This window comes from Gallus gallus, chromosome 4 (genome assembly GCF_016699485.2).
Source record: "Gallus gallus isolate bGalGal1 chromosome 4, bGalGal1.mat.broiler.GRCg7b, whole genome shotgun sequence".
NCBI classification, from domain to species: Eukaryota; Metazoa; Chordata; class Aves; order Galliformes; family Phasianidae; genus Gallus; species Gallus gallus.
The window spans coordinates 33,336,918-33,355,178 of record NC_052535.1 but is presented as its reverse complement, the minus strand read 5'-3'; the positions used below and the strand labels follow the sequence as shown (position 1 = coordinate 33,355,178).

The following is an 18,261-nucleotide window of genomic DNA, read 5'->3' as shown; positions in this document are numbered from 1 at the left end:
TGTGAACACCTTGCTGCTGTCTGAGGTGGGTAAAAAAGCAACGGCTTCCGTCTACCCATCTGCTGGGCAGTGGCTGATTCAGAGATGGGGCTCCGAGTGAATGTGCAGGAGGCCCTGCAGCAGGTGAAAACACAACATCTTAGTTCTCTGGTAAATGGTTTGTAAATATATGTAGCTCTGTGAAATAATAATCCTGTACTGTTTCTTATCTAATTTCTATCTGGAAATGATTGCATCTTGTGTGTTAGCTGGCTGTAGTTAATTCTGAAAGCACTTATGTGACAGAAGGCAGCTTTAATTTTTCAAATCTCTCAGATAATGCACATCCGTCTGTGCTTCAGCAAATGTATCACCTCTTTGCGTATTGATGCTTTCTGATGTAGTTCTGCTTGTAATTAATTTTTGATATTCTACAGGCTCCTAGTCAAAAAAAACAAGTTGAGTTCATTTAGATATAGAGTTGAACTGAAATAATGTATGGCTGAAGCTAAACTTGTGAATTGACAGTCATTGCAAAAAATTGAGAAATAATTAATATAAAGCTAGCATAAAAGAACTAGCATGTGCTCATTTGGTTGGCTGCAGTATCATTTGGGCATATTAGTAAAAATTGTTATTTTTGTCATGTAAGCATTTAGCAGAATTGGATGTATTTATTACTTTGTTATTTTCACGCTGACCTTTCATGTTGCTTATTGATAAAAATTGAAAGTAAGCTTTAAAGTATGGAAACAAGTGCAGCATTTGTGCCTTTATAGAGTATGTCCTGAACAGATAATTGGTGCATATATTTAAAATTATGTTGTTATTAAGGAACATGTTTAAAACTCTTAGGCTTGATCTCTAATTAGGGAATTGTTTGTGGTAGAAGTTAAAATGGCTCAATTAAGACTTAAATTTCTTGTATGATCCTTTCAAAATTGATTTTTAAATGATTTATTGCTTCAAAAGATGCAAATCTTTTCACTTTTTGTGAGAAAATATGGATGTGACAACACCATACTTTAATGCCTTAACTACCTAGTAAGCCTGATAAGTAAGTTGTACTAAACTGACTGTTTACACAAATAAATTTGACTGATTGGGAAATGGAGTGATTAAACATAGCTCCGGTATGCTAAGTCTTCAGGGGAAAAAAACATTTTTCTTAGAGTTCTCTCTTAATGACATCCTTCTCAAGTGCTACTTAGTATGTACAGAAGATTAAGCACGTTCTCTTTTGATGCCTCTTGCACTCAAGGTTAGAGTCGTCAGCTTCTGTTTTGGGTCATGTATATCCCAGTGCCTGAACAGTTTTATTCCACTGGTAAAAGCAGAATTCAACACAGTTTCTCTGCTTCATTCGTGTCCGTGCCTTGACATGTGCAGTGTAATTATCTTTTACTATTAGCTTCTAGTTCGTGGATGGGAACTAATTGTTAGTAGGCAATTTCTTGGATCGCATATTTTAGCTTCTCAGCTCATAGGGATTTATTGGCGGCAATTGTCACTTGGCTAGAGTGTAGAAACTTGAGAGCCACATTTTTTAGATTTAAGGATTGCTTCCCTGCAGAAGAGGAGACAAGTGTGCAGGATTTTCATCTATAGGTTCTTCTTCAAACAAGATTTTAAAAACATATGTAAACTTCTGTGGCTTGTACATTACAACACAACAGAACTGTGGTTTCTGTTACTTTCCTCTCCACTCAGCAATAAGTATGATGTGTTTAAATGTTTGGGTTTTTTTAAAACAAGCAGTAAACCTAGAGCCTCGAAATAAAAACAAACCCCTATGACTGGTAGAGGACCTCCTTCAAAGACTTTTTCTTCAGTGGCTGGGAGAGTAGTAGAAGATTGGGTTGGAGAGTATCTTCCTTCACTGAAATGCTTAGGGAAACTTAAGTCCTTCACTGCTTCCGCTATGAGGAGACTGGGCACTCATGCTCCTTTTGTGTACAGTCTTGTACTTTCTGAATCTCTCACGAATCAGCATGTCCAGTGTGTGATGTGTTATACACTTGAGAACAGAGGTTCTACAAATAAAAGCTGATTACTTTCTCTTGGCACATATTTTCACTTGCAGCCTGTGAACCTGACTGCTAGTTGAGCTCATGTCTAGTATCACATTGTTGGCACAGCCCTTGAATCTTGGGCATCTGGATTCACGAAGTGGTGTCTGGGAAGGAGGAAGCGTAGAACTGGAAAACTGAATGCCAAATTTAATATATAGCTAGATGGTGTTATATCCCTCTGCTCTTGTGTCTTGCTTGCATCCACGTGCGTAGCTGGATGTGTAGATAAATTGGAAATTGTCTCGCGATGTTTGACATTATTATTTATTCAGTTTCTTTAATGTGTACACAAATTGAGCAATCTCTGTGCTCCTACCTAACCATTCTTATGGCTTGTTAGATTTTGGATTCATTGCTTACAGTGGTTTTAGCCTGTTAAGGCATATGCTGTTTCTGGTCTGCAAGGGCTCACGATTGCTACGTGTTTGTGGCCGATTTCAGCTTTGCCACTGATAAGACCATTCTACAGTGGGTGCTGTTTTTTTTCTCCATGGATTTAATTAAAACAAAATTGCAATAAGAAGATAGGAAACTTTCAGTTATACCTGATCTGGTCTTAGATCATAAGACCAAAACCAAGTCATTAATTCTGAGTCAACTGCCAAGTCTGTGATTAAATGAGAGGGAATATATAATGACACTTGAAAATGATCGTTGTCCAGTTTTGAGCAAATGATATAATATAATTTGATAAATTAACCACTGTCTGTTAATGATTCTGGTGGATTTTCTAGATGGGCAAGTAGTTTTGAAAAACATCTGAACTTGAAAAATCTAATGCTTACAGAGCTCATAATTGGACTGTATGGTAGTAGGAAGCACCGTCTTGATACGAAGTTGATACATAACAGGAAAAACTTAGTGTGCAGACTAATGAAAATTACTGCTCGGAATTATAAGTTTTTGGAAATAATGTAATAATTTTCTATGCCTCTTGATATAGTCGAAAACACAGCTTAACATTTCCCACATTTTCTTTTTTTGTCTCTTTAGAATGTGAAAGCATTTGCATCTTCCGATAGCCTAGCCAAGGTCCAAGAAGTAGCAAGCTGGCTTTTGGAAATGAATCAGGAACTGCTCTCTGTGGGCAGCAAGAGGCGACGAACTGGTGGATCTCTTCGAGCTAATGCTTCCTCAAGCCAAGTAGATGAGGAGCAGATGAATCGGGTTGTAGAAGAGGAGGAGCAGCAGCAAAGACAACAACAAGAGGAGCAGCACATTGGGAGGAACGGAGAGATAAGAGAAGAACCTGGGTTTGATGACAGACGTGAGTCCCAGCAAGAACAGTTAGAAGAAAATAACAATAGACTTATTACAGTGGATGAAGAATCCACTTGTAACCAAGAGGAAGATGATGATGAACATGCTGGTGATCAAGAGGAAGAGGTGGAAGAGGAGGAGGAAATGGACCAGGAGAGCGATGATTTTGATCAGTCTGATGACAGCAGTAGAGAAGATGAACATGCTAACAGTAACAGTGTTACTAATTCCAGTAGCCTCATAGACTTGCCTATTCACCAGTCATCACCATTCTACATAAAGACGAAGGTGAGACAAAGTTGTTTTTTTTTGTATTTTTAATGTTGGTTAACTCCGGATTTTCGAAAATAATTTGCATATCTAAATTTAAACTAAAGATTTAATATAAAGCAAAGATTTATTTTGTTTCCTAAGGAACTCAGTTTGTGGACTATATAAATCCTTGATAAACTATAGCATTATAACTGTTAATAATCAACATATTTGCATGCATTTGACATGACTAAGTACTCCTTTTCAGGCACTGGAGCTTTGAAGACTATTTTTAAAAGAACACTTTTTAAATGGGTACTTTCATATACAGACTCGTGTTTAATAAGACCTTCCAGGGATTATTTGTGATGTATTCTTTTTCAGAGCAGGCAAGAAGGGGAAGGTAGGCAGTTGTGTGTACGTGGTGTTCTATGACATCTGGTTCTAAGAGTTTGTCATGAAAAGTTAGGGTGGAATGTTACGGAAACTTGAAGTTCTTTCTAGTCAGATCATGTTGATTGTGTTGACAAAATATGGATCTTAACGGGGAAAAAAGAAAAAGGAGCCAGTCATTTAGTTATGAAGTTGTTATATAATACTGGATTCTATCCTACTTGTAAGGAGCTTATGTTCAATGTCTGCTGAAAACGTCCAATTTGCAACAACATTTGAAATTATTAACGTGTTTATTGTTACAAGTTTAACCTAACGTGTTAGTTCCAATGTTTATTACTGTTTGCAATGTATTCTACTAACTTTAAGCTCTATTAACTTTGAGCAGCAGAAACATCTGTAAGAATGGTGAAAGCAGTAATACTGAACAATAGAAGGGAGGAGCAAGCAAGTGGCTCCGGAAAAGTGTGCATGCCAATTTTTTTTTTCTTTTGTTTGAGTATAAGTGGGGACAGGCTGAGAGAGCTGGGGCTCTTCAGCCTGGAGAAGACTCCAGGGGGACCTTATAGTGGCCTTCCAGTAACTGAAGGGGGGAAAGCTGGGGAGGGACTTTTTATAAGGGCACATAGTGACAGGATGAGGGGAAATGGCATTAAACTGGAAGAGGCTTTAGGATAGATACATATCAGGAAGAAATTCTTTACTGTGAGGGTGGTGAGACACTGGAACAGGTTGTCCAGCAAAGCTGTGGATGCCACCTGCCTAGAAGCATTCAGGGCCGGGCTGGATGGGGCTGTGAGCAACCCGGTCTATGGGAGGTGTCCCTGCCTATAGCAGGGGGTTGGAACTGGATGGTCTTAAAGGTCCTTTCCAACCCAAATCATTTTACGCTTTATGATAAATGTATTGATAGAGAATTGGTCTTGAAGATACATTAAAAGAAATAGTTTGAATATTTGCATCTGGAAGCTGCAGTAATGTTTTTTTGGTATAGCTGAGTAGTATATTAGGTTTTCAGATTTTTGTTTTCACATGTTTTTAGAAAATGATACAAGTTTATAATTCTACTGTTCAAGCTACTGAAGCGTATGCTTCATAATTTGGAACTAAGTAGTATGGTACAGTCCAACTTCCTATCATTCAATTAGCTTTCTGCATTTTGTTTTTGTGATACTTCGGTTTTCCATAATTTAGTGTTACTTGTTATTGCGCAACAACATGCATCCATCTAATTTAGACTTAATATTAAGGGATGTTTGCACTCAAAAATATGTGTATTTCAGCTCTCGAAATCAGAAACTCTGTCATGTTTTGGAAACAACCACACTCAAAATATGCAAACTCAGAGCAAACGTAGCGGTGATCGATTCTGAGGCTTTTTTTATCATCTCCAGTGCTGAATGCAATTTTTAAATTTTGCTTTTCTTAAGGGCATATTTGATATGAAGTGATATTTCAAGGAGATTTTGCCTGAAGGAGTTTGTCTGAAGCATTTTCATAGATGCATAATTTCCGTGTTGTCTGATAGTTGCTTTGCATTTTGTTTCCATGCAGTGCTTGCCATTTTAGTCTGTCTGTGTCCCCAGGCTGTGCTACTGCAAGAATTGCCTGGGGAGTTAGCTAGTGAAAACAGTCTTTGGAAATTCTTCTTGATTCCTGGTGTGACATCATTGTTGATAGTTTTAATTGCATACCCGAAAGAACAGCACAGAAAGCAGCTTGAGCTGGCTCTACTTTTAGGTCATGGTTTTAGCATTAATTTTTACAAATTCTTCAATAAACCATAATTTAGCCAGAGGAACACATTCTGTTTTAGGAAACATTTTAGAAATATAGCTATGCCAGAGCATGTTTATTTCTACTCCGGTAATTCATTCATGACTAATGGGTACGGTGCTTTTGAGAGGAGAAAGGGGGTATTTGTAGACTAACCAGCAGTATTTCTGGTTCTACCTGTTGAAGATCAACTCATCCCAGGAAACTCAAACCTGATAGGCTTATTTTATGGTCTTTGTCAGATGTTAACCCAGCTGCTCAGAGGCACACACTGCTGATCCGGTGCAGCTGCTAGCTTGGTCTAGTTGTATGAAGCAACGCTGATGACAGACGGTGTTTTCAGCACCAGCAGATACCAGGGTATAATACTGAGACTGGTTAAAACAATATCTGCTGCTCTCAGAACTGTCTTTGTGCACTCACGTTAACTTCTCGATATCTCTGTTTTCTCTCTTTGTGTTTTCTTTTCTCATAAACTACTGAATAAAGCCTTTTTCTAATCTGATTATTTTTCCCATATCCCAGTTGCATTTGCCATCCGTCGTCTTAAATTTCTACTTGACATTGGCAAGATCACTGTGTTCCAGCTGTACAACTCAACTGGGAGTGTTAAAAACATTTTTATATATTTATACTTTACATAATAATTAGACAATGCATGATTATATATAAGTATATAAGTAAATATTTGCTCAATATTGCTGTTCTGTGTAAGTAGTTGAGATAGTTGTTACTAAATGTTATGACTTAAAATGAGAGGGCACATAGTTCAGGAGTTTTCATCAGTAATACTTTGGGAATCCAGAAAGGTCATTGTGATTGTGTTACAATTCCTTGCATAAAATATTAAGCCTCTCTGCACTGCCTTCTGTGCAAGCCAAAGCAGGCTTTTAGAAAATATTCGCTATTTGTGAAGTAAAACAGCCCAGCAAGGTAGATCTATCTGCACCTTTATTGAGAAACTGTGCCTTTTTCCTTCATCCTCTGACCATTTCCTGTTGAACTGAAGAGCTGTTTACCAAGTTTGCTCTTTTGTGTAGATAAAGAGCACAAGTTCACTCCTAAAAGGTTTCCTAAATGTAAGCCATTGGAGCACAGAGCCCAATAGACATGCTTTTCTAATTTTGCCCTCAATATGATATTTCCCTTAAAGCTCTGATTTTTGAACATTCAGCTGGACTGTAGACGTTAGAACTTCAGTTTTTACAACAAGGCTAATTAAAATGTATTCATACTTGATATTTTACCTGTTCATGTAACAAACTATCACATTAACATCTTTGACTACAGCAGTGTGTTAGGATTTCATGCTTGGCTGATTTGTCCAATATGATGCAAGCCTTTTTCAGAGAGCTTTCTGTTTTGTAAGCATGGCCTGTGTTTTCTGTACCTAGAAAAATGAATCAACGCTTGGTTGTGTTAAAGTAAATAGAGTTTTCTTGTATCCAGTGTACCTTACCAGATCCTTAACTGTTAATTTTAACTCCTCTCAATCTATGTCAGGTGTTGTTTGTCATGTCAGTTACTTCAAAATATTAAATAAGCACAGGAGGGCAACATAGGCAATGCATACGTTGTGCTGTTGCTGCTCATTCTTTGCTGATAGCCTGCTTATCACATCATCTGATGCTATTGCCCTTATATGCCCAATAATACCCCAAAGTATGCCCAATACTTCGTATTGCTTGAGTTCTTTGGAATGATCGTGTTACACTTAACTGAAACATGAGCAAACACATGCATTTACAGTACATCAGATATTTCGTAGCGACTATCCTTAATTGCTTTTATCCTTCAATAGATGTGGTATTTATAGCACTGCAAGGACAGGAACATATATTTGGTAGTCACAGTCAGTCAGAAGTAACTTAGGTAAATTAACATTTTTGCTTACTTTAGGTCAGTTTGTATAACTGTGTTAATGCTGTTAAAATTGTACTTGTAACAAATATATCATGTCAGCTGTATTATCATTCCTTGAGCTGATGTATATGCCATAGGTGACAACTGGCATGTTTTTATGGCAAAAATTGAAATCAGCTTTATTATCGGCTCTGTTAATGCTGTGTCTGCCACTGCATTAATTTCTCTTGGACAGATGCCTGCATTTTAGCATATGGTTATCCAGGTTGCACTTAATTTCCTTTTATAACTTATTTGAATCTACTACTAGAATTACTTTAAATTGCTAAAACATTTTGGTTGTTCTAGCTCTTGAAAATAATCAATTTTATACACATGGACACACGTGTATATGTATGCCATCTTTACCTTATTCCATTCAGTCTTTTTGTTGCTTAATTATTTCTACAACTTCTTGTTTGTTAGCTTTTTTAATACTAACACTGTCATCTTCAGTATACTTAAATCTGTTGTTTTTAATCCCTGTTTTCAGTTTCCGTCAAGATGAGTTGGTTTTGGTTGGTTGCTTTGATCTTTCCTTACTTGGAAGGAGTATTGGCATCCTCATTATTGTAGAAAAAAGTGTTCCTAAGCAGGTGAAATAATTTCCAGATTTATTTGGCTTTTGTTTTACTTGACATATATTATAGAAGGTTGAAAAAAGAAGTCGTCGTATATATGTATATTGATATATTAGGTTTTTTTCCTATGAAATTCTCTGTCACGTCTCACATTGAAGCTACCTCTGTTAGAAGAAGTCACTTGACGGTAAATAAATAAATCCTGAGAAGGATTAGCTGCATTCCAGTAAAAATTGTTCAGGTTTTTTTCAGGGGAAAGAAAAGGATAATTAAAGCCATTCTACTTTTCAGAAAGTGGGTGTTTATTTTGCCTAAAGGCAATACACTCCAATAGAGGATGTTTGGGTGTTGCCTATAGGTGGGGTGGTTGTCTTGTACCGATGTGTGTTAATATTTTTCTATTTTTTAGCAGCAGAGGGTGCTGCTACTGCTGCTCTGCACTCTGATGGAAGGTCATACTGTAGTTCTTCGCTAAGGTTCTCCCTCTTCCTGCAGCTAAAAATTGGAAGTGTTTTTCAATATACAGACTAAACATAACTGGAACAGAAGGACTCGGCGTTTTTGTGAAGAAATCTGTGTCCAGTCTACAACATGACATAGGGATACTTCTCAAAAACAAGTAATTAACATTTCCAAATAGCTTTCGTATTAGGAATGTGGTGTATATTTCTCTGCTCTGAGTGCACAAAACAGAAAAAGTTTATGCGATAAAGAAATCACTTTTTTCTTTCTTTTCTTCAGTTACAGGGATCACACATAAGCTATCCTTCACGCCTTTCATCTCCTGAGATGTCTAACAATTATCACAGTGCTTTACAGAGTTTTAAACAGAGTAATAATTCATTTAAAACTCTGTTAAAATGAGTATGTGTTCAGAGTCACTCTGAGTATCAGGAAAAAAGGAAGTTGGCAATAGAATTTTTCCTCACACTTCTGTGTGATTCTCCTTCCTAATTATAGCTGCTTCCGTATCGCTATCGTTAAAAGCTTAGGAACTGGCCATTCACTCCCCCTTGTTTTTTCTGAACTATGCCACTGAAATACAGCAAGTTAAGATGAGTAAATAACTTAAGACAAATGTAAGGGTCTTTAAAACTGCAAGTCAGAGCTGCTTGTACGTTACTGTGATAGTTTAGAATTTTAGATCAAGTTTTTGATTTATTAAAAATAACATTTTTTGACTCTTGCAATACAGAGCCGTATTTTTCTGCTGGACTGTAATAACATCACAAATAGTCGCACTCTGAGATTGATGTCAGTCAGCACTCATAACCTTGGACTTCTTTCTTGTTTATGTACTGCACAGTTTAGTCGCTAATGATTCCAAGCATGCAGAATCAATTGGAAAGGTTCTGCACGGTCATTAAGATGTGGTTTCTTAAATATTTAAGGAATGCAGATTCTCAGTCTCTCTGTAGATAGCAAAATTCTTCCTCTTCTGTACTAACCTGCAGCATGCTGCTTGACTTTAAATACCAGCACTGCTTTTGAAAAATACTTTTCACTTGCTTTGCTTTTACTTCATTTTAAGCAACAGGTTCATTTTATACCTGACATTTGTTGAAGGTTAGCTATATTGTTGCCTTTTGTAAGCAGAATTGCCTGTATGCCTTCACTTGTAGGTAGAGCTGGCATTAAATAATGGCTCCTTTGCTAATTTTCTTTAGTCTCTAAGAGGATCGTGAAACTTGCTAATTGATGTGTGGGCTCTGGCTGTAACATGTGGTTATTCCTGATATAGTTTGTGGCTTATCTAAGAACTTGGCTATTTGGTTCAACTTTCTCATGCAAAATTTTTGAAATACTTAGTAATTAAACCTGTGTCAGGGTTTTATGATTTGGAATACTGACAACCAAACATCATAACATCATGTAGCGCACGGAGCATTAACTCTTTAACTCCCATAAACCATTGACAACCAGTTTCTTATAATGTCCCTTGCAGTCAAAGGAGAGGAATCTCCCTTAATGTAGGGTGCTCTATTGTTTTTCATTAGAATTTTTAGAACCATTGCTGCAGAATTAATGGACTGTACTGGCGTATAATTTATGGAGTTGGCAAATTTGCGTGGACAAGAAAGGCAAGAATCTCAGAGCCTGGAGGGTAAGAAAAGTTTAACAGAAAACATTGACTTGGGCAGTCTGGGTTGTAGTTTTGACTACAGGACAATATTTAATAAGCAGGTGGTTTTGATATTGGTTGCTTTTGTTTTGTTTTTTGTTGTTGCCTTAATTACAGAAAGATGTCTGTTTGCTTTGTGTGGAAAGAGTGCTGATTTTGTTCTGTTTTCCTATTAAAGAAATGCTTTAATAGTCTAAAGACCCAGCTGAGTAAGGCACAAGCAATTTTCTGGCACTTTACCAGTAATTGAGGTCAGTCTTCCAGTTCCAAATGAGGGATTTACCTCAGCTAGTCACACTAGAAAATAAAAATACTTGTGCCCAATTTGGCTGTACTGATATCTGATTTAATTGCAGGATTGCACGCTTTGTGCTGTGAGGATGCAGCCTGCTTCTCAGAACGTGCAACTTTCTTATTTCCTTATGGTCCTTGCCTAGCACATTCAGTAGCTCCTTCTGAACATACGTGGGCTTCTTTTAGAGATGTATGTTGGTACACAGGCACACCTCCAGCCCTTCCCTGCAGTAGAGGAAGTGCCAGCCACATCTCTTCTGGGGAAACGATCTCTTGTTCTACACTCGATCAGAAATGGTGAACAGCTATGAGGTTGTATTATCTTGAATGGTCTTCTAGTTTCAGAATCTGTGCAGAACACTGTTAATACCGCAAAGGAATTTGCTTATGTGACTCAGACTGTCCTATCAGATTGCTAGATGTCTTTGTGTAGGAAAAATCAAACCCATTCCTCTGGAAATAAGTAGCTTAAAAAAGTATCTTTCCTCACACAATTTTTTTGGTAGAATTTGAAATTAGCACCAATTAAGCACATAAATTTTGCTCTGGATCTTAGTGCGCCAAATAAAAATGAGCTTTTTAATATATACCTAGTATATTTTAAGAATTTCAGTAATCTTTGAGGTCATGAATTGTATGGCAATGACTTTATGAAGTAGAAGTCATGAAAGCGTACTTGAGAATACTTAGTGTGCTGACTCTGTGGGGAGTGACAAATACGTTGTAATACCAATATTATTTAAGAGGGAGGTCTGCCTCACTTAAATATGCCATTTGTTCCTTATGTTGTTCTTGGCTATGCGGCAGGTGCTGTTGCCTGATGTGATACTTAGCCCAAATACCTTTAGTGCCCAGTGATACAGAGGTATTTTCTGAACTTTTTTATCAGTGGATACTGATGCTCTGAATGTTGTTTGTAAAAGCTGATGTTATTTGTTATGAAACTTGGTTCCAATGGTGAATCCAAGTGTGAGGAAAGTAAAACTTTTGCTGCTGAGCTACTTTGTAGTATTGTTGATTATTTTTAAGTCTTTTTTCCTTTAATTTTAAAGGATGGTCTTCAAGCCTGTAGCCAAATTGGTATTAAAGTTTGTTTGAAAATGTTAGAGTGAATACCTTCCTTGTACTTGCTAATGATTCATGCTTATTAAAATCATGAGATCTGAAATAAGCGAAGAGGGGCGGAGGGACAGAAAGCAATCAGAGGACCAGTATTACGTTTTAACAGCTGCTGCAGGGCTAACATTTTTGTCTTGACGCATTTGTCACTGTAATCTGTAGAGTAGCCATATATCCTTTATTTCCGTAGGAGCCTGTATTATCTGCTGAACATGTTGGTATTCAGCAAACTGTACACAATAAAATAATTTGCATATCTTTAGAAATTCTTGAGTACAAGAAACAAAACTCTACACTGTCAATTTCTGTGGCACTTCAATCATTTCTGAACAGGCAAAGTGTTTACAAACAACAAAAAAACAACTGCCCACAAAACCCTTAATTTCCAAGCTGTCTCAGAAGAATGTTTGAGCTACAAGACCTTGATGTCAGTTGATAGAGAGTGATTTTTGGTGCATTAACTGCTTTTCTTTGGTAGTATTTTGGCTCTGACCTGTGTATGAAACTATGCTTGAATTGTAATTAATGGTATAGCCTGCCTTTTGTGCTGATTTATTAATCTGCTGTAATGCTTTGTTTAGCTGGTGTGGGCATTTTGCGATTTCCTTTATTGATGAAAATACTTTAAGAAATAGCTATAAAACCTACAACAAATGCTTCTATAAATTGTCAACTTTGTTGAAAGCATTTTCTCTCTTTTTGTCCATTGTATGGCAAATGAAAACAGTGTAAACTTCAATTTTCTGGAAATTTTGCCAGAGTTTTGCCCTTCTCTCCTGGACAAACAAGTTCAGATCTTCACCAAGTTACTGTAAAGTGCGTTTTATGTTTCATTTTTCTTAAACCCATATAAAACTGTGCATTAACTCTATATAGTACAGCTTATAGTGTAATATTACATCCAGTTAATTGGTATTGACATCTTAAAGGTGAAATTCATTATATCCTGTGCACAGAAGAATAACAAAAAATACTAGTGGAAAGCATTGCTTTCAGTCATCTCTTTGGTACTTATTTATTCCCTGTTTTCTGGCTAACAAGGTTTTCTTTTTTTTAATGTTTGTAACAAGAAGATTGTAAAGGGGCAGAGGGTTTTAAAAACAACAGTTAGCAAGGAGGTGCTGAGATTTGTGTTCCAAGTCAGACTGGTCCAAACCAACTATTTCTCTGTAGAGAATATTTCTCCTTTTCATACTTGTTCTAACCAAAATCTAATGTTTTCAACTAACTTTTACTACCTTACCGTATACTGAATAGTATGAAAGGAGCAAATAGTGAATTTTAGTAATATTCAGTCCAATTCGATCTTGGGAGACAGTGTCTGTGTTTTTCAGCTGTGTCATGAAGTACAACTCTGGTAATGCTTATTAAATTTTAATAAATTTGTTCAATCCCCGGTGCCTCTGCTGAGGTGGAAAATGTACCTACAGCCACCACAGATTGCCAGCGGGGATAAATTCCATCTTATTTGTCAACAAAAGTCATTACTACTTTACTTAAAAGTTGGAGTAATGTTTCATGTAAATACAAAGCACATTCTTATTATGTTATTCAACTGCTGGTTATCTGTGTTTGGCAGGGGGCAGGACACCTTTATTCTTCTCGCTTAAATTATGGAGTATCCCTAATGGATGGCAACTGTTGTGATTATTGTTGACCCGAGTATATTGAGTACTAAAAGGAAAAGTAATAGTCAACAAAAAATGCGTACAGTTTTTACCAGTGTAATGCAGAAGTTCTGATCCCTTGGTCAGGTTTTCTAAAACACAGGAAATAAATCACGTAATTAAATGAGTAAATAAAAATGGCATCAAACTGGAGGTGACAGCTAAATGAGAGAAATCAGGCAACATACTTCATTATGAATCTCTTGTTCTCGCCAAATGAAATATTGCTTGTCTTTACACTGGGCTTGATCCAAAGCAAGGGTATTTCAGTTGTTAACCTGAGGCACTTGACTGTCTGCACAATTTTTGTCTTTGGTATAAACACCTCGTATTGCATGTCCTATGCGTGTGTGTCTGGGGAAGAACAAATAAGTTCTAAGAGACCGTTGAAATCCTTCCTATGCTGTGCCAGTATGAATGTTTTGGTATTGCTGTGCTGCATTTCTTTTCTTGGCTGACTGCTTGGATTACAAGCATTAAGCAAAAGAGTTGATTCAATCCTGATTTTAGTTTCAATGTTCATTAAAAAAAAAAAAGTAATTTTTTATTAAATTCTTGAACAAGCCAGGAAAAGCCAGTGCCTGCTAATTAAAAATACAGGCATGGGTTAATAATAATAATACAATAATATATATATGCATATATATCCAAAAAAAACCCACCAAAGCAACCAAGTCAAAGAAAAGATGAAGGTGGCATCCATAGCAGCCAAGTGCAACATCTTCCACTGAGTACCTGTTCTTTTCTATAATCTAGACGTTCTTTACTTCACATATCTTGAGCTTTATAAATAGCCTCACACCCCTTTGCAGTATGCTGTTAACCAGCTGAAAAGGATTATATAGCTTAATATGTTGCTGTCAAATGGATGCCAGTATAACAATTGGTTGTTGCATTTGTTAGATTTCTGTGTATTTTACAATTCTAGTGAGAAAAACATAGTCTTGTATCAAAATACAGACCCTGATATCCATAGTGCTTCAAACGTGTACAGTGTAGTACTTCTCACTGTTGTGTCTTCTATTTTGGCGTATCTTTATTTTATTTATCTGCAGTATCTGAATCTCTCAGCTCTCTGACAGCCGTAATAGAGAGCTGCCTGTCTCTATACAGGAGGGATTTCATACTGCTAAATAAACAGCATCTGAACTGTTTACTACAGAAACAAAGAAATGTTCATATTGTGTTAAGTGGCAGAAATGTTTTTAACAGCCTTCTCATGTTTTGGGGAATGTTCTTTCTCCTGTTTCATATGTAGAAAGGGAGAATGTTTTTAAGTTCCAAATTAATTTTACCAGTGCTTTCTACCTACTGTTAAGAAATCAATATTCACAGTTTTGAATATTTAGATACTGGATGTGCGTATATGTGTGTAGTACACACGAGGAGATAACTCCTCATTAAAAGTCTTGCACTTTATGTGGAAAGGTGATATAACTACTAAATTAAAAAAAAAAAGTTGAATTATGATGTGTGAAGTTAATTTTTCAGTTTCCCAGCTTTCTAGCTTTCTGAAAGCAGTCTCCTTACTAACAAAAATACCTGCTTCCCCTTCCCCCAGCTTGTCCTCAGCTGGGAATTTGACTTGCATTTTAATCCACTGTTAAATATTGCATGACTTCTCTACCTGTTGCTGTAGTTTTAATTCTTGTCTCAGCTCTATTTAAAGGTGCAACAAAAGCATAAATAAATGGTCAGCAAATCAATTCCTGCATAGCAGCTGCAGCAGTTCTTCTTAACAGCTGGTACAACTCTGACTAGACTTAAACGTACTTAACCAACAAATCATATTATAGCCAATGAGGATTGGGCAGACATTTCTGGAATGTTTGTAAAATGCGCGGTGGTGAAGCTGGATCTCTGCTGCATACCTGAAATATTTTCTGAAATGTTTACTGAAGAGAGGAAGACACGTTGCTTTAAAGATGGTTTAAAAAGAAAAAAAAAGAAAAAGGTGACAATGACAAGATCCCATAGTACACTAAATAACGTTAGAAGGGTTCTGGAGTAAAGCTAAAGGACACAGGTTTCTGATTGCAGATATTATGTACATCGACAGAATGTCTAAATGTGGTAGGAATTAGTTAAAAATGCACGTGGTTAAGTATGTCTTTAATGATAGAGTATTGACATATTGACACGCCAATCTGCAATTTACTAGGAAGGCTGTAGTTACATCTTGTTCATAAATACTTAATGACCTTACAGAAAGTTACCTTGTGCAAATGGTCTCCTCATACTCTGGTCAAATGCTCTTTTGCACTAGTAACTAGTGACTGCGGCCAGCCCTGTAGCTGTATCCTTCTTTCCCTTTCTTTTGATATTCAATTCTGTGCTCACTGATATGCCTATAAAGGTTTTATTTGTTGATGTCTCCTCAGGACTGTTAATCCGTGCTAAGGGATCTAAGAACAGGGAGAGGTGACCTAATAGCTCAGTGTTGCCTGAAGATGGAGGTCTTGACTATTCTCCATTTCCAAATACTTCTGCTGTTTGTTTTGTGTTTGTATTACCGTGTCTGGCTGCTTTTTGAGCTGCTTACATTTTCTAAGGCAAAGGAATATTTAATAAGTGACAACAAACTGAGGGGTTTGAGGCATCCTACTTCTTGGAGCCACTTCAGAGCACCATGTGAGAAGTGCTGCAGCCGGTTTAAGAAAGAATTTGGAGTCAAATGGCCAGAGCAAGGAAGGGAGGAGAAAACCCGTTTTTAGAGATAATAGTTGTTAGACTAACACTGCACCCAAACATTAGTGACTAGCTCACTGTGCAGTAAACTAATTTACAATAGCATCATTTCTTCCTTCACTGATTTTTTTTTTTTTTTTTACTATGTTAAACAACCTACAGCTGAAATGGGGATGCTGATGTCATCAGTCACTTTAAATATGGAAGAGATTTGGAGACTTAAATTCATTAAATGCTTTTTTTTTCCTGTAATAGTTTCCAAAATAGTTTTTTTATACTAGTTGAACTAGTTCCCTCTATTCCATTCTGTTGAACTATTCCCTCTTATACCGATTTCTCCTTATTTTGGGATGTTTCAGCTTTGTATACTAAATGGCAGTGCACAAAGTCATGGTTCAGCCTGATAAAGTGGAGGTGATAACGGCTTTGTCCTACGCTTTGATGAAGTGTAAAAAGCAAAGGAGGGAGGTGTAGGTATTGTGTAGTGTATCAAAAAAGAACTTATTGGACAATGTTGGGCTAGAATCAGCTGAGAATAGGAGTAAAAAAAAAAAAAAAACAACAAAAAACAAACCCATGAAATGTAGAAAAATACCAAACCAGAAACTTAGCGTCTGCAGTAGAGCAATTGTACAGGGCTGGAGATTTGTGTGATGTTCTGCTGGAACGTAAAAAAACTATATTGTTCCTGTGTTTATTTCTTCAACTTAAAAACTTTGAAAATGTCAGATTGCTTGTGTTCTGGTTTTTTTTTCTCATCAGTTGCTGCCTGCAAGGCTCAGAGGTATTCTTGAGTTTCTCGAGCTTGATGCATTGTGTTTGTGCATCAGATAAACCATGGTCATGATTTTCTTGGCAGCAACTGCAGAATTAAAGTAGTACCTTATATTCACTTGTACTAGCTATGAACAGAAGCTTAGAATTCATTTATATCACTTTTATAAGGGTTTGCACTCTCGCATGGACAATCTTTTCTTAGCTGATCTGTGGCAAAGTGTTAATTCAGTTCATAGCAGATCTGAGTCTCCGTTTTGGAGGGCGGAGGGCATGTACTTGCTGGGTAGAGGAGGATGAATCTGCATTTGAACTGGGCGTAAGTTAACATTTAAATTGAAATACTGGAAGGGGTTGGTGAGAAACTAGACAACTTGGTGATGTCTGCTTTCCACCTCCAGCCTCAAGCAGGGAGGTTGCTCTTCTTAGTGCAGGTAACCTGGTTGTCTCATTTCAGCTCCGAAGATGATCAGCTGTGAGATCAAACAGGTCCACAGATCTGGTGATTTTTTTTTTTCTGTCTTTTAATCTGACAGTCCTTCACTTGCATCAGTGGTTGCAATTATGATCCAAAATTAATGAAATTTACCTAATGGTTAGATGTTCTGATCTACTCTTTGGTTTTCCCAGCAGGCAAGTGTAGTATTGCTAAATGCCATACGTGAGTAGTCAAATACAGTAGGTCAAATTTAATTACAAATTTATTTCTGTATAAGTGCTCACACTTAGTTACCAGATTCCATAAACAGATATGAGATTTGAGTCATGGCAAATGTCTAGTAGATCGTTTGTCTGATGATTTTGCCTTTGCTGACATACTTGATGTTCTGCTTCTCTCTTGGCGCTTACTGGTAGTTCTTTAGATAATGCTGTCTTGTGAGGAGTAACGTATTTAGCCAGCAGCTTTACCTTCATCATCATCTACAGTTACTGAAACTTTTCTTTTCTCACTGTCATACAACTTGTACTGGCATCTACCATCAGGTTTCAAAGGTGCATCTCCCCCTTGTCTTTCATGGTAAAAATTTTTAACTAGATTTTTTTATTAGATACCAACTTCATTCATCACAGTAATGATTGATGGATGAGTCTAAATATGATTCTGAAGCCAGAATTAAAATCAAGAAGTGATAGCAGGGGGGTTGAAACTCGATGGTCATTGTAGTCCTTTTCAACCCAGGCCATTCTATGGTTCTATGATATGATTCTATGAAGTGTTATCTGAGTCAGTCCAGATTAAGCAAATCTGGGTTCTTCACTGCATTATTGGGCTTTGACAAAAAAAGCAAGTCTTTTTGCAGTAGAGATATCTGACTGCCTTTCTCTGTCTTACTTTCCTGACTGATTTTCACCAAATCTAATGAAGAGAGAGAAAAATTAAG

The 18,261-nt window shown here is 36.9% G+C and overlaps 1 protein-coding gene across 2 annotated transcripts in view; it reads left to right on the top strand.

The window, feature by feature from the left end:
• FBXW7 (F-box and WD repeat domain containing 7) overlaps nt 1-18,261 on the top strand; it is a 165,902-nt gene that overhangs the window by 65,756 nt on the left and 81,885 nt on the right. For both annotated transcript variants that reach the window (NM_001349722.3, XM_040698905.2), the window contains one exon: nt 3,045-3,599. In NM_001349722.3, the coding sequence (NP_001336651.1) occupies nt 3,114-3,599 (486 nt within the window). In that variant the 5' untranslated portion in view covers nt 3,045-3,113. The remainder of the gene's footprint in view (nt 1-3,044; nt 3,600-18,261) is intronic.